This window comes from Podarcis tiliguerta, assembly GCF_965153285.1.
Source record: "Podarcis tiliguerta genome assembly, chromosome: 16".
In the NCBI taxonomy this organism is placed as follows: Eukaryota; Metazoa; Chordata; class Lepidosauria; order Squamata; family Lacertidae; genus Podarcis; species Podarcis tiliguerta.
The window spans coordinates 25978866-26002620 of NC_139549.1; the positions used below are offsets into that span (position 1 = coordinate 25978866).

Here is a 23755-nt window from a genome sequence, read left to right on the forward strand (position 1 = left end):
TTTTTTAATGTTTAATATTTTATATATATATATATATCACACAAAGACACACACACACGAAAATAAATGCACCTTGTAGAAATAGTGTTAAGAATTATACAAAGAACCCGCACCAGGAAAGGGGGGCATACAGGAAACCCTGCTACAATTCAAGACAAAAAACCACAAAGTGTTTGACGACACAGACAAATGGTAAACAAAAAACCAACAAAAAACTGACCACTGATATTTGAAGGAAGTCTGGAACAAAAACCCACACAGGTAGCTCTGAATACCCAGGGAAGCATTGGGTTTGGGCTTATCAAACACCAGACCTCACATCAGATAGAAACCCAGTTTTGAAGATTAGAGGACTTTCAAAATGCAGGTTGTGGCATGGGACAGGAATCTGTTGGCTAAGTTTACACACCCACACACACACACACACACACACCACTGGACTTTTAGGTCCAAATTTAAGCAAACAACAACTGGATTGAAGGATTTTGCAAAGATAAAAATATTGGAAGTGTCCTGATTTAATAATCATAATCATAAATTTATCATTTATACCCCACACATCTTGGCTGGGTTGCAATTTAGAATATTGTTGCTGTTGTTGAATAGGACTTCCCTATTTCCATCAGTGAAATCTCGGGGGGTATGGTAACAGTTGCAATGTGCCTAAGATACGTTGTTGCTCTACACTCACTGTCCATTGTCGAGGTCCTTCACATAACAAACAGATGCTTCAACCACGTCCTTCAGGTTCCGGTAGGGGTTGATGGCGACCGGGTATTCCTCGAGCTGGAAATGGCGAGAAGTGCCATTGGCTTTGTAGATGATGGGGCTGGCTTTCCCGTTGGGCGACATCTCCTCCTTGGCTCTCTCCTTCTCTGGCAGCACCACTTCGATTTTCACTTCAACTGCAGAAGCAAAGAGAAACCCTCTCCGTTATATTTCATGGTCCAATGTCCCTCCCGGCACTGGGCTCTGCCCATCGGTAGGTCATCTCAGTGGTAGAGCAACTGCTTTGCATGCAGAAAGCCCCAGGTACACATTCCCTGGCGTCTTTGGGAAAAGACCCCCTGCCTGAAACCCTGGAAAGTTGCTGCTACTCCGCGTAGGCAATATGGAGCTGGGTGGACCAAGTATACTGTATTTTTTGCTCTATAAGATGCACCAGACCGTAAGACGCACCTAGTTTTTGGAGGAGGAAAACAAGAAAAAAAAATATTCTGAATCCCAGAAGCCAGAACAGCAAGAGGGATCTGGCTTCTAGGATAGCCTCTTACTGTCTTGGTTTATGGGATAGCCGTGCACAGCCTCTCCCGGGCAGGGGGATGAAGGCTCCCCCAAGAGTTGAGCTCCCTTTAAATAGCTTGCGGAGCGTGTGTGCGGCTCTCGGGGAAAAGCCCCCCAAGAGTCGCACACATGCTCCATGCGGCTCTTTAAAGGGAGCGCTGAGCAGAGCCTCCCGCCTGCATTCGCTCCATAAGACGCACACACATTTCCCCTTACTTCTTAGGAGGGGAAAAGTGTGTCTTATAGAGCGAAAAATACGGTTTTTATATATATATATATATATATATATGCAGGTTTTGGTGTCCTCGGGTGTCTTCCCGTGTAAAAGTTGGGGTGTCTAGGCGACGTTTCGACGAGGTCTCACTCGTCATCTTCAGGCTGGTGCTTTCGGCTTCTTGTTACTGGAACAGAGCAGGATCTCAGTGTTTGAGTTCCTATAAATACTGTTGAGGAGGTGTGGTGTATAGCCTCCAATGTTCTGGGCAGAGAGGAGGTTCCCAGGCTAGTGTGCCTTTTCTTCTTTTGTTCCTTAATTACTTGAGGGATATCTTGGGTGATTTCTTGAGTGATTTCCTGAATCCCACTTAGGTGGGTCATTAGGTGTGGATTAGTTGCTAAAGCCTTCGTGTCTTGAACTCTTGAACTTTGTGAAGAGTTTTTCTGAGAAGATGGCTGTACTGCACTTGGTTGTGCTCTGGCTTGGCTTCGTGTATAGGGGCGAGCTGTGGTTTTGTGGCCTGTGCCAGCCAGATCTGTGTAGGGATTGCAGGGGGGTGCAGCATCCGGAGGTGCCACCCTGGTTTGGCTACTGGATGGTGTCTGTAATTTATCTGTGGAGAGGGTCTGGGTTTGGGTCTGGTGTGGTTGATTGGTGATGGCGTTCTGTGTGCCTCTGGATCTGGTGTCAGATTTTGTGGGGAGGGCTAATTTCCAGATGTCTGGCAAGAAAACAATGGCATAGCCCTCCTTCCTTATATCAAGGGCACTACAGATAAAATTAGCAAAATCCTCCATAAACACAATATCAAAACAGCCTTTTGCACCAACCAAAAAATAGCCAATATCCTCAGAAACCCCAAGGATAAAATTCAGTTGGAAAACCAAGGGGTCTATGAAATACCCTGCAAAGTCTGCCCAGCCACGTACATTGGACAAACAAACAGACGAATAAATGCACGGATCGCAGAACACAAGAATGCCGTCAAAAAAGAAGAAAAAACTTCCTCCCTTTTCCAACACATGAAAGAAACAGGACACGAAATTAATTTTGCAGATTCCAAATTGCTCTTTAACATGGAACATCACCACAAGAGAATAATCATGGAAGCCATCGAGATAGAGAAACACCCTCACAACATGAACAAGCGTGACGACACATCCCGCTTGCCAGACATCTGGAAATTAGCCCTCCCCACAAAATCTGACACCAGATCCAGAGGCACACAGAACGCCATCACCAATCAACCACACCAGACCCAAACCCAGACCCTCTCCACAGATAAATTACAGACACCATCCAGTAGCCAAACCAGGGTGGCACCTCCGGATGCTGCACCCCCCTGCAATCCCTACACAGATCTGGCTGGCACAGGCCACAAAACCACAGCTCGCCCCTATACACGAAGCCAAGCCAGAGCACAACCAAGTGCAGTACAGCCATCTTCTCAGAAAAACTCTTCACAAAGTTCAAGAGTTCAAGACACGAAGGCTTTAGCAACTAATCCACACCTAATGACCCACCTAAGTGGGATTCAGGAAATCACTCAAGAAATCACCCAAGATATCCCTCAAGTAATTAAGGAACAAAAGAAGAAAAGGCACACTAGCCTGGGAACCTCCTCTCTGCCCAGAACATTGGAGGCTATACACCACACCTCCTCAACAGTATTTATAGGAACTCAAACACTGAGATCCTGCTCTGTTCCAGTAACAAGAAGCCGAAAGCACCAGCCTGAAGATGACGAGTGAGACCTCGTCGAAACGTCGCCTAGACACCCCATCTTTTACACGGGAAGACACCCGAGGACACCAAAACCTGCATTCCTGTACCCGTGAAAATCTACGAAAGCATATATATATATATATATATATATATATATATATAGATGGTGATCTTATTGAATGTTTGCCTTTTTTGTCATTTAATGCTCACATAAGCTTTATACCAAATTACTACAGCTAAATAAGTTTAACTGCCTGTGCAAATGGGGTTACAATATCTTTTTTTTAATCGTTTTTATTTGATTTTCCAAATATAAATTTATAACAAAACCAAACATACATTTCCATATAAAGAGCTTTCTCTGAATCTCGAGACCTCCTGCCATCCCCTCCATGGGTCCTAATGTCAATGTTTCCAACTGCACATTATATCATGGTCTATATTTTATATCTATCCATATCAATATCAATTAGCGCCAATGAATTGGAGAAAATTATCCCCCAGAATTAGCCTGGGCACAAAAGCTTTTCAACTCAGAACAGTGCAGTAATTCTTTTTGAAAGAGATTAGCAGCTCAAAATATTAAGTGAAATCGTTGCTGTTTTAATTGTTATTATTGTTGCTTGTTTGTTTTTCCTGTAAAACAAGGAGATTTTTTTAATGATATTAAGCAGTATTGGGTTTGTTTGGTTTTTTTAAAAAATAAACAATAAAATTACCATTTCAACTGATAATTTGCAAAGTGTCTTAGCATTCACCAGTTTCAGGCCTGCTGGATCAGACACACAGCCCGTCCAGTCTAGCCTCCTGTTTTCACACTGGCCAAACAAAAATCCTGCAAGCAGGATCTGAACACAACAGCACTCTTTCCTCTTGAGGTTTCCAGCAACCAACCAATTAATACATGTATCAATGGGAAATGTGCATTAAAAATGAGTGAAAATTAACATACAAAATATGCACCATATTACTAAGGGAAATAGCTTGCAAAAATGTGCGTATTTTCAGCCAAGGCTGCATACAAAAATGTGTTTATCAGGAGAAGTTTGCACTGAAATGCTGTCAAGTTTGGGAGTTGTGGTGGGAAATAAATCACAGATTGCTGGATAAATGCCAGTAATTATGACTGGGAAAGGGAGAAATGCGGTGGAGGGGGGGTGACACCCCGAGCAGGAAATTAAACTAAACCAGAGCCTGACATCACGGTCTTATAAACAAACGGGCTTCTTGAAGAGGTAGGGAGGAGGGAGAGGAAAAGAGACAGAAGGGGGGACTGATTTCAAATATTGGCTCCATCTCAGAAATAACCCTTGCACAGTTTTCTGACATGAATTTGTGTGTGAGGGCAGAGAGAGAGAGAGAGAGAGAGAGAGAGAGAGAGAGAGAGAGAGAGAGAGAGAGAGAGAGAGATTCGGCTGTAAGACAAAAAATGCTTAGGGAGATCCTCTGCAATTTAAGCTCTTTTGAGGATGTTTGATGTTTTGCTCCAAGGGACAAGCAGAAACACACACACATAACTGGTGAGAGGACACACACACACAAAACTGAAAGGAGAAAGCCTTTTCTTATTCAGACACAACAGGTGAAATGATTCACTGCCACGGCTAGGTGCTTTTGCATAAGAACTTAAGAAGAGTTCTCATAGTGACCAACCAGATGCCTGTTTGAACCTGCAAGCAGGATTCCAACACAGGAGCACTCTTCCCTCCCGTGATTTCCAGCAAGTGGGAAATGAATAGGAGTCTCCTAGCAACTCTCAGTCCATCCATGCTTTAAATGGCTCCCATGGATGCTATAAAAAAAGTGGCAACCTTGACATTTATAGTTGGGATAGCTCAGTCGGTAGAGCATGAGACTCTTAATCTCAGGGTTGTGGGTTTGAGCCCCACGTTGGGCAAAAGATTCCTGCATTGCAGGGGGTTGGACTAGATGACCCACAGGGCATAGCTGTCAACGTTTTCCTTTTTTTAAGGGAAATTCCCTTATTCCGAATAGGATTCCTCGCAAGAAAAGGGAAAAGGTGACAGCTATGCCACAGGGTCCCTTCCAACTCCACAATTCTATGAATCCAGAATTATAAAGCACTGAATTATATTATCCCTTAGATGGACTTCCCCACCTTGTCAATTCACCAAACTGAATGGGATGCTGAGTTGTTTCAGACCCTTTACAGAGGTGTATAATGTTAAAGCAGCAACTTCCATCAATCACGTTTGTACTCCAATTTCAAAGTGTGTATCAAATTTGCTTGGGAGGGGCAAAGCACCCCACTAAAACCTTATTGATTTGCATGATCATCAGTGATGGAGATATTAATCAGTGGCTGATCAGTCCACTGGGTTGATTCAACGATGGTGCCAATTTTAATGAGCAATTTCGATTAAAAACAAACCTTTTCCAAAGCTTTTTTGGTCCCGAGGTACTGGATGATAAAAAGCCATATCAATTCTAGATATTCCTTTGAACTATGAGTTGTTAAACTAAATTCTCCAGGAACTCAAACGGGCACTTCTGCTGAGGTTTTGCTGATATGCAAAAATCTAGATTTAATCAAATAATTAATTGGATGAAACGCAAATTATTAATCAATGGGAGAGGGCTTTAATCACTTGCCAGCCCTAATTATTCATATTAAGACCCTGTAATTATTTGATTAAGTGGATCCTCATTTTAATGCATTAATTATTTCCACCCAGGATTGATGTTAACAGTGCCTGACTTATAGTTACCGAGTTCATTTCGTTTACTTTTTTTAAACACTGGAACACTGACATCAGCCTTTTTCCAGTCCTCTGAAATATCCTCAGTATTCCATGATTTACTTAAAATCAGCCTCAGCGGTTCAGAGAGCTCCTCAGCCAATTCTTTTAAAACATTTGGGCGCGAGTTATCCGGTCCTGCGGATTTAAAAATGGTCAGCTTTAGTAGATTGCGGTTTCATATCCTTTGGGGAAGGAATGTTACGGAGGCGCTGCTGAAATGAGAATGCTGTTACAAAAGTCGGGTGCCTGCCCCTCAGGATCTGTGTTCCCTTGGAGAATTGAGACACGGTGGAGACTGTCGCAGCTTCAGAGAGTTTATTCACCTATTTACACCTGCAATCTGCATGGAGGGAGTCCAGATCTTACAGCATGGTCCTTTCAAGAGGGGTTTGTCCCCTATAGCAGTGCAGCCAGGAGTCAGCCTTCAGCCAGCCTGCCCAAGATGGATCCCAGTCTATCTTCTTCCTTCTTCTTCCCAGCACACCCTGCTAAGGAACTCTCCAAGGCATCTTTCCCAGTCAGCTCTGCAGCCAGCCTGCCCAAAAGATGGATCCCAGCCTCTCTCTCTGGTTCTTCTTCCCAGAACCCCTTCTACCAGACTCCCTTTTCATCACCTTAAACACCCCCATCACCTGGCAACATCTGTCTCTCCAGGCCAAAGCATAGCTGTCAACTTACAGATTTGAAAATAAGGGGCCAGCAGCCTCAAAAATAAGGGATCAGCAGCCAAAATAAGGGATTTTGGCTTAGCTTATACAGAAATCCGGCACTGATGGAGCCAGGCTGCTTTGGCTGCGACTGACTGTGTTTTGCAGGGGGTTGGACTAGATGATCCTAAGGGTCTACAACTCCAACCAAAGAAGACTGGCAGACAAAACTGATGAACGACGTCCAGATGGCAAAGCTTACAGGCAGAATTAGAAACCAGGAAGGGGACCTCTTTCATCAAGAAGGGGGAAAGTTTATAATTTATTTGAAAAGCTATTGTCAAACGTTACACACATTGGTAGAAAACTTGTAGTAAAAATTTGAACTATGGATGGACAAAGGATTTATAAAAATAGAGTTATGAAAGGGATGCAGAGGTGGAAATCACTACATTAAGATGCTGCACTGGTTGGAGGGGATGCTAAGCAGCACGTCGGGGCTGCTGTCGTCCTGGCGCGAGGAGTTCCATCGGCCCTTCCCCGCCCGAGAGAGAGGGAGGAAGGGAGACTGTCGCCCACGCCGCCCGCGAGCCCGGCATGAGGCGGTTGCGGTGCTGCGGTGGCCCTGAAGTGCCGCCCTTCTGCATCCCTCCCTATCTCCTCCTCTTCCTCCTCCCTCAGGCCGCCTCCTCAGCTGCCACCGCCGCTGCCGCCTTCGGCTTCCCCTGGCAATGCGGCGGAAGTCTCACAAGAGAGGGGCTGCCCGTCCGCCCGCCCACCGCCACCCAGAGGGGGAAAATGGAGACGGGGAAGCTCGTGACGGCGCATGCTCTCTCGCGGCAGAGGACCCCGAGCCGCTGCTTCCCTCCCGAGCCGGGCGAGCATGAAACCCGGGAAATTTAAGGGACATCATCAATAAGGGACAGCAGTGAGACATGGCGTTGGGATAATGGAGTTTCCCGCCAAATAAGGGACGGTTGACAGCTAAGGGCCAAAGGAGTGTCAGTTTGGGCTCCTGGCTGTAGATACCCAGGGCCATGGGTGCCATGCAGCATGCATGGCCCTGGCACCAAAATTTGTGGGTGCCCGGCCCCTTCATGGGGAATTTTGTGGGTGCTACCACACCCAGGCCCCCAGAAGGTTAGCACCTATGTCCTTTCAGATGGCCCATCAACACCTTTTGTTGGGTTAACAGAATTACACACCACTTCATGGTAAAGGGGGGCTATTGGGTTGTTGTTTTTATTTTTATTATGTATTTTGTGGTTTTATATCTTGATTTTATTATGTGAACCGCCCTGAGACCTCTGGGTATAGGGCAGTAATAATTAATAATAATAATAATAATCCTCAAGTGATTTTTGAAAAACAGTAACATTATCACTAAGAAAAATTAACAACATTAATTTAAAACTTTCATAAAGTAAGTAATAAAATATTTTAGGTAATGATATAACAAGGATAGGAAATGGAGCGAAATGTAAAGATGCAAATTTAAATTTTGTAAACCATCAGACGGGAGGGAGGGAAGCCGTTAGGCTCAGTTGAGCCAAAGAGATAAAATAAGAGGATATGATGTTACGTAATGTGATTATATGTAAAACCAATAAAAAATTATTTTAAAAATAAAATAAAACTTTCATAAAGTTTTTAAAAAGCAGTAGACTCAAAGCAGATTAAGACTCGCATCAACTTTCTAAACATGTAGGTAGACTTGTCTAAGTGAAATTGCTTTTAGCAGGCACCAAAAACACCTGCCTGATATCAATAAGCAGAGAGTTCCAAAGTTCAACACTAAAAGATCGAGTTCTTACAAATGCGGAACAAGTATAATTCCAAAGGCCCTGATTTCTCTAAGGAAAGGTAAAGGGACCCCTGACCATTAGGTCCAGTCGTGACCGACTCTGGAGTTGCGGTGCTCATCTTGCTTTATTGGCCGAGGGAGCCGGCGTACAGCTTCCGGGTCATGTGGCCAGCATGACTAAGCCGCTTCCGGCGAACCAGAGCAGTGCACGGAAACGCCGTTTACCTTCCCGCCAGAGCGGTACCTATTTATCTACTTGCACTTTGACGTGCTTTCGATTTGCTAGGTTAGCAGGAGCAGGGACCAAGCAATGGGAGTTCACCCCGTTGTGGGGATTTGAACCGCCAACCTTATGATTGGCAAGCCCTAGGCTCTGTGGTTTAACCCACAGCGCCACCCACGTCTCTACAAGGAAGCAAATGAATCATACGGTGATGGAACAAAAGAACTCTGCTGGATCAGACTCTGTACCCTTGAATCCAAATTTCCCCACCCCGGGCTGTAAAGTTCTGGTGTTCCCCCTTCTAAACAAACAAATAAATCACTGCCTTGACTTTCCACCTTGCATTTCTATTTCTCCATTTCAGATGTAACCAGGTTGGCAGACAGATAAAACATTAACAGCTAAGAATACAAGAGGTGTGAAAGGGTGCTGCACTTAAGTCTAAAGTAAACTTTAGACACCGTGGAGATCTGGGTGAGTGTCTTGACTTCAATCTTTGTTTTTCCGATTACCAGGTAAGTAAAGTACACGCTGACCCAGGTTCCCCCCTGAAGATTATCTGAGGACAATCCATAAGCAAAGGTCTGCAGTTCTCAGTTGCCCAGCTGTGTAAAGGTAAAGGTAAAGGGACCCCTAACTATTAGGTCTAGTCATGGCCGACTCTGGGGTTGCGGCGCTCATCTCGCTTTATTGGCCGAGGGAGCCGGCGTACAGCTTCCAGGTCATGTGGCCAGCATGACTAAGCCGCTTCTGGCGAACCAGAGCAGCGCATGGAAATGCCGTTTACCTTCCCGCCGGAGTGGTACTTATTTATCTACTTGCACTTTGACATGCTTTCGAACTGCAAGGTTGGCAGGAGCAGGGACCGAGCAACGGGAGCTCACCCCGTCATGGGGATTCGAACTGCCAACCTTTTGATCAGCAAGTCCTAGGCTCTGTGGTTTAACCCACAGCGCCACCCGTGTCCCCGTGCCACCCGTGTGAGTAGAGTACTTCAGTGCTTATCTCTTTCGCTAGCAATGTGAACTGGTGATTCAGCACACCTTCTCTTGGAAAGGGGCTTTGTGTATATATTGTGATGCACCCCTCCTTTGAATAAGCCTTTTAAAAAAAGAAAAAGCAGGAATATTTCACACCATTTGCTAAGACACACATTCGAGTTGCAGGTACAAGTTCCCACAATCCTCCTCACCAGCCCCAACGTGTGTCCCATTGAATGTGTGAAGAGGTGTCCTGTATCCCTGCACCTCAAATTGCTCCACTCCAAATTGGGTGGAGCAATTTGAGGTGCAGGAATACAGGACACCTCTTTTGTAATAATAACCATAATAATAATTAATTATCTATGCCCCGCCCATCTGGCTGGGTTTCCCCAGCCACTCTGGGTGGGTCCCAACAGAATATTAAGAACACGATAAAACATCAAACATTAAAAACTTCCCTATACAGGGCTGCCTGCAGATGTCTTCTAAAAATCAGATAGTTGTTTATTTCCTTGACATCTGATGGGAGGGCGTTCCACAGGGCAGGCGCCACCACCAAGAAGGCCCTCTGCCTGGTTCCCTGTAACCTCACTTCTCGCAGGGAGGGAACTGCCAGAAGGCCCTCAGAACTGGACCTCAGTGTCCGGGAACAATGATGGGAATGGAGACGCTCCTTTAGGTATGCTGGGCCAAGGCCTTAGGACTGGGAGCAGAGAGGCCACATTGCTCTCAGTAGGGTAGCCATTTATGCATCCCCACCCCTTTAAAAAGAGGCTGGAAGAGGACACCAATTTGTACAAAATCTGCATGTATGGGTAAGATGGGAATCATAGAATTGGAGAGTTGGAAGGGACCCGCAAAGGTAATATCCAGTCCAATCCCCTGCAATGCTGGTTTATGCATTGCAGGGCTGAGTGAGCCCTGGCTCCAGTTAAATCCCGTGAGGCCTCAAAGAAGCCAGCCAATGGGCCAATAAGCAAAAAAAAGAAACACAGTCACATGCCATGGATTAAACACTTGCCAACTGTGTTCCCATAGCCAACGTTTTCCCCTAGTAACTCCAAAGAGGGCTTAACCTCTCAGAACAGAGTCCAAGGACAACTCTGCCCTGCCAATCGGATTGAAGAAAAAGTTAAAGAACGTGGTTTTGGTAAACCTCTTACTTCTTAGAAATTTATTCTCCGGCGTCAAGAGCAGGATTGTAGCAGCACCTGATGGGAGAACCTCCCCACACACAGGCTTAAGTGCCGTAATGCTCTTACCCCACCTTAAGGAAAGTGATCTAAAATGGAAGTATAAATACGAGTTTTTTTAAAAAAATAAATAAATGTCTAAGCAATTCAAGGGAAAGTTAAAGGCAGTGATTCTTTAGAATGGGCCTCATCAGAACTTTATAGGTGGGAATTTGGATTCATGAGCACAGAGTCCAAGTCAGCTGTAATCTCTTGACGTTAAAGTTGTGATGCAAGCGTTTTTTATTACCCTCAAAGCAGGCCCGACTGCAAAACAACAGATGAAGCAAAGCAAAAGGCCGCAGAGAATTGTAGAATTGGAAGGGACACTAAGGATCATCTAGTCCAACCCCCCTGCAAGGCAGGAAGCACGGCCGAAGAATCCCTGAGCGTAGCTGTCAACCTTCCCTTTTTTTGCGGGAAATTCCCTTATTCCAGCGCCGTTTCCCGCTGCTTCCCGCTGCTATCCCGGATTGTTAGATATCCCGTAGACTGTCCCCGGGACAGGTGAGGCTGCTGATCCCTTATTTTTGAGGCTGCTGATCCCTTATTTTCAAATCTGAAAGTTGACAGCTATGTCCCTGAGAAAGGCCCATCCAACGTCTGCTGCACTGTCAAATAGCTCTTACCGTCAGACAGTTCTTCCTAATGTTTAGTTGGAATCTCCGAATCCGTTGGTTTGGGTCTGCCTCTCCGGAGCAGCAGAAAACAAGCTTTCCCTATCTTCCATAAGAGAGCCATTTAGATATCTGAAGATAGCTCTCATATCATCTCTCAGTCTTCTCTTCTCCAGGCTAAACAGACCCAACTCCCTCAACTGTTTGGTTTGGTTTCCAGACCCTTGATCATCTTGGTTGCCCTCCTCTGCACACATCCCTACTTGTCAAGATCCTTCTTAAATTGTGGCAGACTCCAGCTGGGAGAAGAGAGCAGGACTATTGTTATGTACTGAAGTTTTCACCCTGGGCCAGCAGGGGGATACTGTAGATAGTTATGCAAATAAGGGATCGAAAGTGACGTTCAGTGATTGGATAGTTTTAGAAAATTGTTACAGTTATGTTGTACTGGAGCTCTATATAAGCAGGCTGGCTGAACCCTTCAGTTCAGTTCTGTTCTGGCCTGTGAATAAACAAGAGCTGTTTGAAGAATCGCTGTGTCGTCTGATATGTTCACCCACAACTTAACAGGCTTCATCCAACGTTTCTGAAATCTGGCTGATATCACCCCTCCACTAACCTTTACGAGGTGGTCTCTGTCTGTCTGTCTCATAAGAAGAGCTTGCTGGGTCAGAATAATGACCCACCTAATCCAGCATCCTGTCCTCCCAGTTGCCACTCATATGCCACAAGCAGGCCCTGAACACTTTCCCCTCCTGTAGTTTCCAGCAACCGGATTACTGAAAGCCATCATGGCCTGTAGCTATCAAAAGCCCTCTCCTCCATGAACTTGCCTAGTCCTCTTTTAAAGTTAAGTTGCCTTGATGTGATGAGGAATGGCACGTTCAGAATGCATTAAGGACAGGAACGCCCAAAACGCAAGGCAACCTCGATGCTGGAGTCACACCTGCGACGTCCGGTGGCCTTTGCATTTCTGCAGAGCGCCACTGGAGCTAAGAAAATATGGAGATAAATAAGTAACGACGGCCAAGATGAATAAGTAACGGCACCGGCCTTGCCAACTCGATTCCAGGCAGCTAAGGCTGCAACCTTACACGCAAGGCTCGTTTACCAAGAGCTCTCCCTGCAGCACACAATTCCTTCCCACGCAAGGCCACGTCTCCTAGGCGTTTGGGGGAAATGCAGCAACCTTAAGACGGGGGGGGGGGGGACACAGCACAGGCAGCGTGGTGCAGTGGCAGTGGTTAGAGGTTTGGGCTAGGACTCAGCCATGTGAAGAATTGCAGAGTTGGAAGGGACCCTCAAAGGTCATCAATTCCAACCCAGGAATCACGGCTGAAGAATCCCTCACAGAAGGCTGTCCAAACCCTGTTTTAAAACCTCCAGAGAGTTCCCCACCTTCTGAGGGAGTCCATTCCACTGTTGGATGGTTGGGGGCAGCTGCCATCTCTCAACCCAGCCTACCTCGCAGGGTTGTTGGGGAGATAAAATGGAGGAGGTGGACAACCTTGGATACCGCTTTGAGTTCCTTGGAGGAATGGCAGGATGAAAATATAATAAAATATAATTTTACATATGTGTGTGTGTGTGTGTGTATGGACCCCTGACAGTTAAGTCCAGTCGTGGATGACTCTGAGGTTGCGGCGCTCATCTCGCTTTACTAGCCGAGGGAGCTGGCATTTGTCCACAGACAGCTTCTGGGTCATGTGGCTAGCATGACTAAGCCGCTTCTGGCGAACCAGAGCAGCGCACGGAAACGCCGTTTACATTCCTGCCAGAGCAGTACCTATTTATCTACTTGCACTTTGATGTGATTTCGAACTGCTAGGTTGGCAGGAGCAAGGACCGAGCAACAGGAGCTCACCCCGCCACAGGGATTCGAAACGCCGACCTTCTGATCGACCTTCTGATCGGCAAGCCCTAGGCTCAGTGGTTTAGACCACAGCGCCACCCGCGTTCCATATATATATATGAATGAAAGGGACACATCATTCCTTCTAACAGGAAACTCCAGTGGCGGTGTGACACTCATTTAAGTGACAAAAGGGGGCCACTTTGAAGAAGGGAGTAGTTTCTACATACTCGGGGGAAGCCTGCAAATTAAAAAAGATCTTTATTTTTTAAAAAAGGTAAAAGCCAAAAATGGTCCAACCAGCACCTTTCAAGTCAAAGGACTTAGAGTGTTGATGTTTCTTGAGCAGGGCAGTTTTAATCCCAGCCTTACCCACCTTGCAGGGTTGTGGTGAGGATCCAATGGGAAGGCAGAGAACCTGTGGTTCCTGCATGAAAGGGGGTTGGACTAGATGACCCTCACAGGTCCCTTCCATCTCTACAACCCTGCGATTCTATGCCTGTGATAAGGCCACTTCCTTGTCTGGATGGAGATTTGCGTGTGCCTGTGTACAGAAATCCCTGCCTTTTGCAGAGCTGTAGCCTACAATTGCACTAAGACAGGATCCTGCCCTCTGCCCCGCCAGTTTTCACCCGTGCCCAAAACCATCTGTGTATCTCTTCCCAGCTACCGGCACCATGCCACCGCTGGGAAGTTTCCCATTAGGAAATGCAGCCCACCCCCAAACTGTGGATATTTGTAACGAAAATCCTTTTCCGGTCTGGCATGCCAGTGAGAGACTACATGAGGGCATGGGCTGGCTGACTCCATAGGGGGCATATAATTGCTGCGGGCCATGCGGGGCTAAATTAAGGAAGCTTAATTTGACGGAATCCAGAGTCAAAGCCAGCTGGGTGTTTGTTCTTGGCCGTTAACAAGCGACATAAATGATTGTGGACATGCCCCTTACCGCTTGAGGAATTTCAGGTCTTTGTTGTTTTTTGGCACAGCTAAGGTTACTAGAGATCACAGAACTGTAGAGTCGGAAGGGATCCTGAGGGTCATCTAGTCCAACCCGCTCAAATCTCCAAACTTCTGGTTAACAGCCAGCCATTGTGATGGAGAATGTGTGTTTTAAAAAAGTTTTGTAGTGATCGGTTGACCACAGTTGGTTTTCCTCCAAGGAGCTCATGGGAGCATAAACAGTTCTCCCCCTCCTCATTTAATCCCCACAACAACCCTCCAGGTAGGTCAGAGAGGCAGTGACTGGCCCTCAAAACCACCCAGTGAGTTTCATGGTTGAATGGGGATTTGAACCCTGGTCTCTCGGGTCCTAGCCTGGCACTCTAACCATTGCACCGCCACTGGTGTGATAGGAATTTTGAGGTCTTAAAGGTAAAGGTAAAGGTACCCCTGCCTGTACGGGCCAGTCTTGCCAGACTCTAGGGTTGTGCGCTCATCTCACTCTATAGGCCGCGAGCCAGCACTGTCTGGAGACACTTCCGGGTCACGTGGCCAGCGTGACATCGCTGCTCTGGCGAGCCAGAGCCGCACACGGAAACGCTGTTTACCTTCCCGCTGATAAGCGGTCCCTATTTATCTACTTGCACCCGGAGGTGCTTTCGAACTGCTAGGTTGGCAGGCGCTGGGACCGAACGACGGGAGCGCACCCTGCCACGGGGATTCGAACCGCCGACCATGCGATCGGCAAGTTCTAGGCGCTGAGGTTTTACCCACAGCGCCACCCGCGTCCCTTTGAGGTCTTAGATATATGTTAAATGTTCTTAAGTGTACCAACCAAGCACATACATAGATCAGCACAGGAAGACCGAGCTGGAACCATTTTGATTCCCAAACTGTCCCAAACTGACCCAATGTTTTCTCTGCAAGGTCAAAAGAAAATGGAAAAGCTTCCCCATTGTCTTTTCCTTCACAAATCCTGTCTTCAGGGTATGTCTGTGTTTGAATAGGGTGTGAGCCTGTGACATGGCCCAGGAACTAAGTATTTATCGTTACAAAAGACTGGCCAGGCTACCCAGGCAATCCAATCAAGTAACCTACTAGACAGGAGATAAACAATGACAGGAGAAAAACAACATTCAAATTTCTGTTTAAACCGCCTTTTTTGTGATGTAGGTATGATGTATCTGAGGGGTGGTCTTAGGTTACACCTCTTCTGTGATGTATGTATGATGTTTCTGGGGGTGGTCTTGATCTACAGGGTGGCAATTTTAAAAGTCTTTATAAGGCCTTATGCGCCATTGTTCCTCCTCCTCTCCTGCGGGTGAGGGGAGCACCCTGTTGCAGCAGTTCAATAAAGATCAAGCTTACTAGCTGCTTTGCTTCTCGATATTCTCTAGTTGGCCTCTGTTATTCTCTCCTACCAATAGGGAACCTATGTAAGGACTCTATATGGGCTCTTGGATACCCCATAAGGGAAAAGGGCAATTTTTGTTTACAGCACTGGCTCTTGTTTTTGCTGAGACCTCCCAACCGACTATAATTGCGCAACCTGAATTTTCTGGGATGCGATTGGATCCCACCTGGGAACAGAAAGAGCCTGGAGGAACCCCAGATCCCATATTTTGCCCTTGACTATGGCAACTTCTTGGCAAAAGATTCCTTCCCTGCTGCCCAACCCCATAGTCGAGGTCCCAGTTCTTTGTTTAGCAATGCCTCCTGCTGCTTTTCCAAGCCCCAAATGTTTCATTAAAGTCACCGCTGTGCATTGTGCTCGGTTTTTTTGGAGGATTAGCCAATCGCTTTAATAATCCCTCCGCGTAGAAGCCCAGAGAATTAACATTCTCCGCAGAGTTCTCTCCGCGGAGCGGCCCTGCTGCGTGCATGACCTAGTTTAATTCCCAGTTCCGCACAGAGAAGGAAAGGTGGAAGGGCTTGAGCAGAGGGACGATTCAGGAGAGTTCACCTGGTTTGGGTTTGGAGAAGCATCCTCCCATCGTGAGCCACGCAGAGAGAGATCCCAGAAGAAGCAGCGGGTCAGAAAGCGGTGTCTTTGGCAGACATGGGTGCCCGAGCCAGCAAGGGAGAGATCAAGAGCCACAATTCATCCCCACCATGGTACAGGAACCCTCCTCCAGCTGGTCCCTTCGGTCTACGCCGGTCATCGCCAGGCTCGGCCTTCCCTCATGACCTGAATCAAACAAAAAGTTCTATTTAGCGAGCGGTAAAACTAACAAGCGCACTTCTCAAAAGTTCACCTCCGTATCCCAGGTGCAGCCTGAGCAATCGTCAAACGAAGCACACACTTTTTATACCCTTGCCCTTTGCAGAGAACAAACAGAAGGGGCAATTAAAAATAAAGAAAAATCTCAGCAGAAAAGTTAAACGTTCTTCAGGATTCCTGGGAACGTTAACTCCACCTGGGGGAAACTGCAGGTCCCACGATTCCTTGGGGGAAGTCGTGTGATTTAAAGGTGTGTTTTGGTGTGTGGTGTGTGGGTCTGCCTGCCCTCCAGTATGTGGCTAAAAGGTAAAGGAGTAAAGGGACCCCTGACCATTAGCGCTCATCTCGCTTTACTGGCCGAGGGAGCCGGCGTACAGCTTCCGGGTCATGTGGCCAGCAGGACTAAGCAGCTTCTGGCGAAGCAGAGCAGCACACGGAAACGCCATTTACCTTCCCGCCGGAGATACCTATTTATCTACTTGCACATTGATGTGCTTTTGAACTGCTAGGTTGGCAGGAGCAGGGACCGAGCAATGGGAGCTCACCCCGTTGCGGGGATTCGAACCGCCGACCTTCTGATCAGCAAGTCCTAGGCTCTGTGGTTCAACCCACAGTGCCACCCACGTCCCTTAGTGTGTGGCTAGCCTTCCCCAAAATCTGGCACCTTTCAGATGTTTTGGACTCCTAATTCCCTCTGGCCCCAGCCAGTGCAGCCATATCACGCTGGGGCAGATGTGCACACAACCATGCTGATGGGCGATGCAGTTGAAAACATCTGGAGGGCACCAGGTTGAGGAAGACTGGTCCAGTGACTTTCAAACCATCCTAATGAAGGAACCTTGTGGTCCCTTGGAAGTTCATCAGGAGTTCCTGGATAGGAAGAGGACGAAGGCTGGGCAGACTCCCCCAAAACACAGCTTTCCCTTTTAACCCTTAGAGCCCGGTGGTCCTGTTCCTCTTCTTCTTCCTCACCTGCCCACTCCAAGTGTGTGAGCAGTCAGAGGCGCAAGGAGAAGGACCTTCTGTCTTCACTCCCTCTGGGAGGTGGTACCACCTAAGCCCATAGGCAGCAGTGAGCAAAAAGCTGCAGCAAGGAGATGACCTCATTGAGGGAGGGGAGCCATTGAGCCCACTGGCCTCCCAAACCAGGAATTGTACCAGTAAATGGAACCCCATGTTCAGAAGCAGATGCCTCTGTATAGATTGGTGATGGATGAGTAGAAAGACAGCGAAATGGTTTGTGTTTGTTGATTCAGAATTTCTAGCTAGTCCTGATCATGTATGAGCATCACTCACAGCTGATTCAGACAGAATCACTCCTCAATTGATGTTAACTGCATGGTACCTTGGATCTCAAACGCCTTGGATCCCAAACAAATCAGCTCCCGAACGATCGAAACCCGGAAGTGAGTGTTCCAGTTTTCAAACGATTTTCGGAAGCACAGCTTCCTGCAGCCAATCAGAAGCCGTGCTTCGGTTTCCGAACATTTTGGAAGTCAGACAGACTTCCAGAATGGATTCTGTTCGACTTCCAAGGTACGACTGCATTAGAGATGTTGGAGAGCCATCTGTCAAAATTTGCCCTTCTCCGGATTTTGCAAGAAAGACGCATCAATTTGTGAAAAGTTCTTGCAAAAATGTGTATGTTAGACCAATTTCCATATAAAAATGCATATTACTAGGAGAAACCTGCCGGTGAATTTTTATGTGGCACTTTAGATGGGCAAAATAAGAGATGGAGATAAAGTGGAATTGACAGATTCCCCTCTTCTTCATCCCTAATTGCATCTCAAGCGGTTGGGATGTCTGCCTTGCAGGCTCCAGAGTGCCATGGGACAGCTGGCAGAGGAGGCAAGGAGGCCGCTGGAGGACAGATATCGCCTGCACACTCAGCTCCTCCTGGCCTGCTGTTTCAGCAAATTGCAGCCTCCAGATTAGATCTGGTCAGCACAGCAGCAAGTGCTGTCAGGATAACTCTTTATCTCCTTTCCCAAGTTAGAAACAATCTCCCCGAATTAAACATTAAACAAGAGATGCAATTGAGATGTCCAAGGTGCATCAATAAAATGCACTTCTCCGGTACTCTGAACGGAAACAGGTGAGCCAAGAGAAATGCAGGTGACATGGAGAAGAAAGCAAGAAGACTTGATAAGGGGACACACACACACACACACACAGTGTGAGGCAGCCTTCCCCAGCCAGGTCCCTGCCAACCCCTCCAAATGTTTTTGACTACAACTCCCATCAGGCAGCAGGGATGGGTGATGCCGAGGCTGATGGGAGTTGTAGTCCACAACATCTGAACAGATTTGCAAAGGCTGGTTTGGAGATAACTTTATCCTGAAGGAGCGTCTCCACCCCCATCGTTCTGCCCGGACACTGAGGTCCAGCGCCAAGGGCCTTCTGGCAGTTCCCTCACTGCGAGAAGTGAGGTTACAGGGAACCAGACAGAGGGCCTTCTCGGTAGTGGCGCCCGCCCTGTGAAACACCCTCCCACCAGATGTCAAGGAGAAAAACAACTACCAGACTTTTAGAAGACATCTGAAGGCAGCCCTGTTTAGGGAAGCTTTTAATGTTTAATAGGTCCTTGTCTCGAAGTCTTTCTGTTAGTTTTGCCATTTCAGCGCATTCCATCAATTTTCCTTGCCATTCTTCTTTGGTTGGTATTTCAACACTTTCCCATCTTTGTGCTAGCAATATTCTAGCCGCAGTTGTAGCGTAAATGAAAAGCATTTTCTCCTCTTTTGGTAAATCTTGACCTGGGAACCATTCATGTTATTTTTACAGAATCGGTGTAAAGAAATGGACTCACTTGCAGGGTTTGATTAAAGACTTGCAATTAATAAAATAAATGTAGGAAATAGAATGAGGATGTTAAAATGATAAGAGAAGAATAATAATTATGTTGAAAGTTCAAGAATAAGAAATAACCAATAAGCAGGGAAAGATAATATGCCAAAAAATCAGAAGAGGTAGCTAAGGGAAGTCGTGGAGGGGGAAATTGGGGAATGATATTTTTGTTATATGTTGTGATATTTTGATGTTCAAAAAATTGTAAAATCTCAATAAAAATTATTACAAAAAAGAGAGCCAGGAAACAACCTCTCCAGACAACGGAATGACTCTTTTTTTCTTATCTCTGTGGCTACGATCTTCTGGGTGACATGGAAGCTGTTAGGCGGCGGGTTACACATGCATATTCCATTCGTTTCCTCCCTCTCACGCTCCCCACCCCCCTCCATGAAGCCCTGGGCACTGGCAACCCACGCTATGCCACTGGTTGAAGTCACCCATTGCTATAACACCTCCTTCTCTTTTGGGTGTTTCCTTAGTTTCCGTCTTCGTCTCAAGATCTCCCTGAGTGTTTTGATCGGGGGGGGGGGGGGAGTCAACGATAGCACATCCTCAGCACTAAATAACTACTGGGGCCTAGTATCACCACCACGACGATCCTTTGTAGGGGTACACCCCTTTGGGGATTTCAAACTTGATGGACTCAGTGTTGTCTTTGATGTACAGAGAGACACCACCTCCAGGACAGCCTTCTCTGTCCTTCTGATAGAGTTTATCTCCAGAGATAACTGGGTACTTTCTGTCCCACCAGTTTTCTGTTACTGTCAGGGAACTGCCATCGGAGCTGGAGGCGGAGAGAAGGCTCCAGAGGGATGCCGGAGAGGATCCCAGTAGGGAGAGAGGCAGCCCATCCGCTGGGGAAGGAAATCAGCGTAACACCAGTGGAGAAGGGGGCAGATGGGGGAATCGGAGAGGTGGCTCCAGGACTCCTCGCCGGAGAACAGCGGAGAGAGTACGGGTACTCCACTGCCCACACCCTCCCTGCGCAGAAGACTTCCGCGCAGGGAGAGTAGGAGAAGACTGGGCATCAAACAGCTTTTATGCTGGAAAAGGTTCAAGAAACGCCCACTGACAGATTCTGCCAGCGACTGAGACAGCCACAAAACTTGAGGCTGTCCAGACAGAAAGGATTCAACCAGGTAACCTAGCCAGGAGTGGCGGCAACTTACGCACGAGCAACCCCTAGAACCATTACAGTTACCTATCAATGCCATCTGCTAAGACCAAGCGCTCCAGTTCAGCCATCTTTCCTCAGAGGCTCTTAGCATTGATGCATAAACACTTGTATACAGTCTCTCAGTGCCTTTGGCCTTGTGGGACTATGACCTCTCTTACACTGTCCTGAGGCAGCCCCACCAGGAAGAAAAGAAGCTGCCTCATTCTCTTCCATTCCCTTGGACTGTTGAATGCTGCGAGCAACAATGGCTGTGCTCTGCCCGCACAGCTGGTGGCAGCAACGATTCTGAATACCGATTGCAACCACAGGAGCAGAGAATTCTCTTATCCTTGGGTCTTGCTTGCAGGTTTCCTTCTGGGGCATCTGGGCAGCCACTGTGAGAAGAGGACACGTTCTTGGACAGTCCAATGGCCGGATCGAGCAGGCTCTTTCTGTCTTCTTAGGTTCTGTTTACCAGCTGCTGCTGCTGCCTCACTCTCCATTTCCATTCAGGAAACAAAAGCCCATCATTAAAGAAGCACATGCTGCCTTGGTCAGACCACACCTGGAATACTGTGTCCAATTCTGGGCACCACAATTTAGGAAGGATGTTGACAAGCTGGAACAAGTGCAGAGGAGGGCAGCCAAGTTGATCAAGGGTCTGGAAGCCAAGCCTTATGAGGAACAGTGGAGCCTGGTAAAGAGGAGACTGAGATATCTCAAGGGCTGTCATGTGGAACAGGGACCAACTATAGGAGGCCCTAGCGGCCCAAGCACCCACAAAAATTTTGTTGCGGGTGCTCAGCACCCACACTGCAGGGCCCCTCATCTTGCTGGAAGTCACATCCAAGGCCTCGTGAGACCTCAGAGATGCTGCCTGAGGCCTTGCGAAAACCTCATAACCTGACTTCCGGTGGCACCAGAAGTCAGGTTCTGAGGCTGTGGGGTGTATGATGTCTTGACCCATTCCCTGGGGCCCACATCAGCACCCCTGACATGGAAGACAGAACAAGCTTGTTTTCTCCTGCTCTGGAGGGTAGGACTCGGACCAATGGCTTCAGGTTCCAAGAAAGGAGAATCTGACTAAACATCAGGAAAAACTTTCTGACAGAGCTGTTCGACAGTGGAACGGTCTCCCTTGGGGGTTTGTCCAGGCATAGGCAAACTCCAGCCCTCCAGATGTTTGGGACTACAATTCCCATCATCCCTGGCCACTGGTCCTGTTAGCTAGGGATGATGGGAATTGTATGTTGTGTGCCTGTTGTAGACTTTCCTTCATTGGAGGTTTTCAAGCAGAGGTTGGATGGCCATCTGTCATGGATGCTTTAGCTGAGATTCCTGCATTGCAATGGGGTTGGACTAGATGACCCCTAGGGGTCCCTGCCAACTCTACAATTCTATGCTTCTACATCAGGTGCCCATTTCACATGGAGCATCCTTTCCCAAACATTGGATTTCTGTCAGAGAGGTTTTGAATTTATTTATTTTTCTTAACCTGAGGTACCACTTTAGCTAATGGGGCCTCCTGCCACTGCTGCACGATTTCTGTTCTCATCCTGAAGCAAAGTTCTTAACCTGAGGTACTATTTCTGGGTTAGCGGAGTCTGTAACCTGAAGCGTCTGTAACCCAAGGTACCACTGTATTTTTAAAAACATTTTTGTAGCCTTATTAGATCCCTCATCCCTCTTACCTTGACTTTGGCTTTACATGTTGTCATTTTAACTCTACTTTTCTCAATTAAGAGAAAATAAATCCTGCTTTCCTTTGTGATACCCTAACGGTGCACCTGGAGAGAATATGTCGTGTGCTGAACGAAGCTGAATAATTAAAGGCTCCTCCTGTGAGCTCCAAAGCATTTGCAGACCCCAGAGGTTGTGACTGGCAAGGAGGAGTCCTCCTGCATGAGTCACTGGCCTGCGGAGACCACCTCCTTTCCGCTGGGATCCTCCAGAGGTGGGCAGTCCTCCAGGGCCTCTAAGCCATCTCTTTCCACACAGGGACTCAGAAGCATTCGCTGCCCTCAGGGAGGCTGCCTGATGCAGCTCAGCACGAGTTGCTGCTATTTTGAGTGGCAGCAGAGGCAATGTGGGCGCTTTGAAGTCTTGCATGGGACTGACCACGACAATTATAGCACTTGATTATTATTTACATTCCCTTTTTTTGGTGTGTGTGTGTGTGTGTGTCTCAAATCCTTTATTATTTTATTTACATAATATACATTTTTTACAGCAGACAACTCCAAAATAAAATCATATGTAACAAAACCATAAGTCTCATGTTTTCATTTACACAGATCTCCTCTCCGATACTTTTACAGTAGTACCTCGGATACTTCGTTCCGGAGGTCCGTTCTTAACCTGAAACTGTTCTTAACCTGAAGCACCACTTTAGCTAATGGGGCCTCCTGCTGCTGCCGTGCTGCCGGAGCACGATTTCTGTTCTCATCCTGAAGCAAAGTTCTTAACCCGAGGTAATATTTCTGGGTAGCGGAGTCTGTAACCTGAAGCGTATGTAACCCGAGGTACCACTGTACTTAATATTTACTTGATATTACTTGATCAAGTATCAAAGTATCAAATATCAAATATCAAGAAATATCAAGATTATTATTTAAATTCCTATAGCACCCTTCATCCAACGATCACAGGACAGTTTACAATATAAAAACACAAACGTACACATAGGAGCCTTTGCCCCCTTCCCAATAAAATATTTTAGGGGGCTGGGCAGTCCCCCAAAGTTGATGGGCATTGCCATTTAAATGGGGGGGGGTGCACTACATCATGTGATCAATTATGTGAGGCAGGGCTTACCTGCCCACCAAATATTTGATTCAAGTTGGCACCCGTGCGCATGCATAATAAACAAAAACAATAATCTACACACACAGTTTAAAAGGTCATAGATTGTTTAATTAGCCTGTTTCAGAAAGTGTGACTTAGGAAAGCTCATATTTCAGTGCAAATTAAACTTTCTCTCAGTTTTATATATGTTGCAAAATGGAATAATAATTAAAAACTTTACCTCCAAAAAGCAAACTAAATGTAGTTTCACCCCCCATCACTAGCCAGAATACCATTTGCACATTAAAGCATCAGGCTTATCCTCTGGTAATGGAAGCATATTTGAGGTTGAAGCAAGCAAAGGGGAGTTATTTGTGGAGTGGTGGGATCCCCAGCAAACAAATCCATGAGTCCTTTCAATACTCAGCCAGAATCTACACACACACACACTGC

General features: G+C 46.8%; 1 protein-coding gene across 6 annotated transcripts in view; it reads right to left on the minus strand.

Annotated features, from left to right (window-relative positions):
• The window catches only part of AIFM3 (AIF family member 3), a 49793-nt gene that overhangs the window by 23960 nt on the left and 2078 nt on the right, over window positions 1–23755 (minus strand). For 2 of the 6 annotated variants that reach the window (XM_083417716.1, XM_083417718.1), the window contains exons 2-4: window positions 16252–16476; window positions 5956–6123; window positions 692–905 (exon numbers count right to left, since the gene is read on the minus strand). In XM_083417716.1, the coding sequence (XP_083273842.1) occupies window positions 692–905; window positions 5956–6123; window positions 16252–16282 (413 nt within the window). In that variant the 5' untranslated portion in view covers window positions 16283–16476. The remainder of the gene's footprint in view (window positions 1–691; window positions 906–5955; window positions 6124–16251; window positions 16477–23755) is intronic. The other 4 variants (XM_083417719.1, XM_083417717.1, XM_083417720.1 and 1 more) reach the window with 2 other exon arrangements.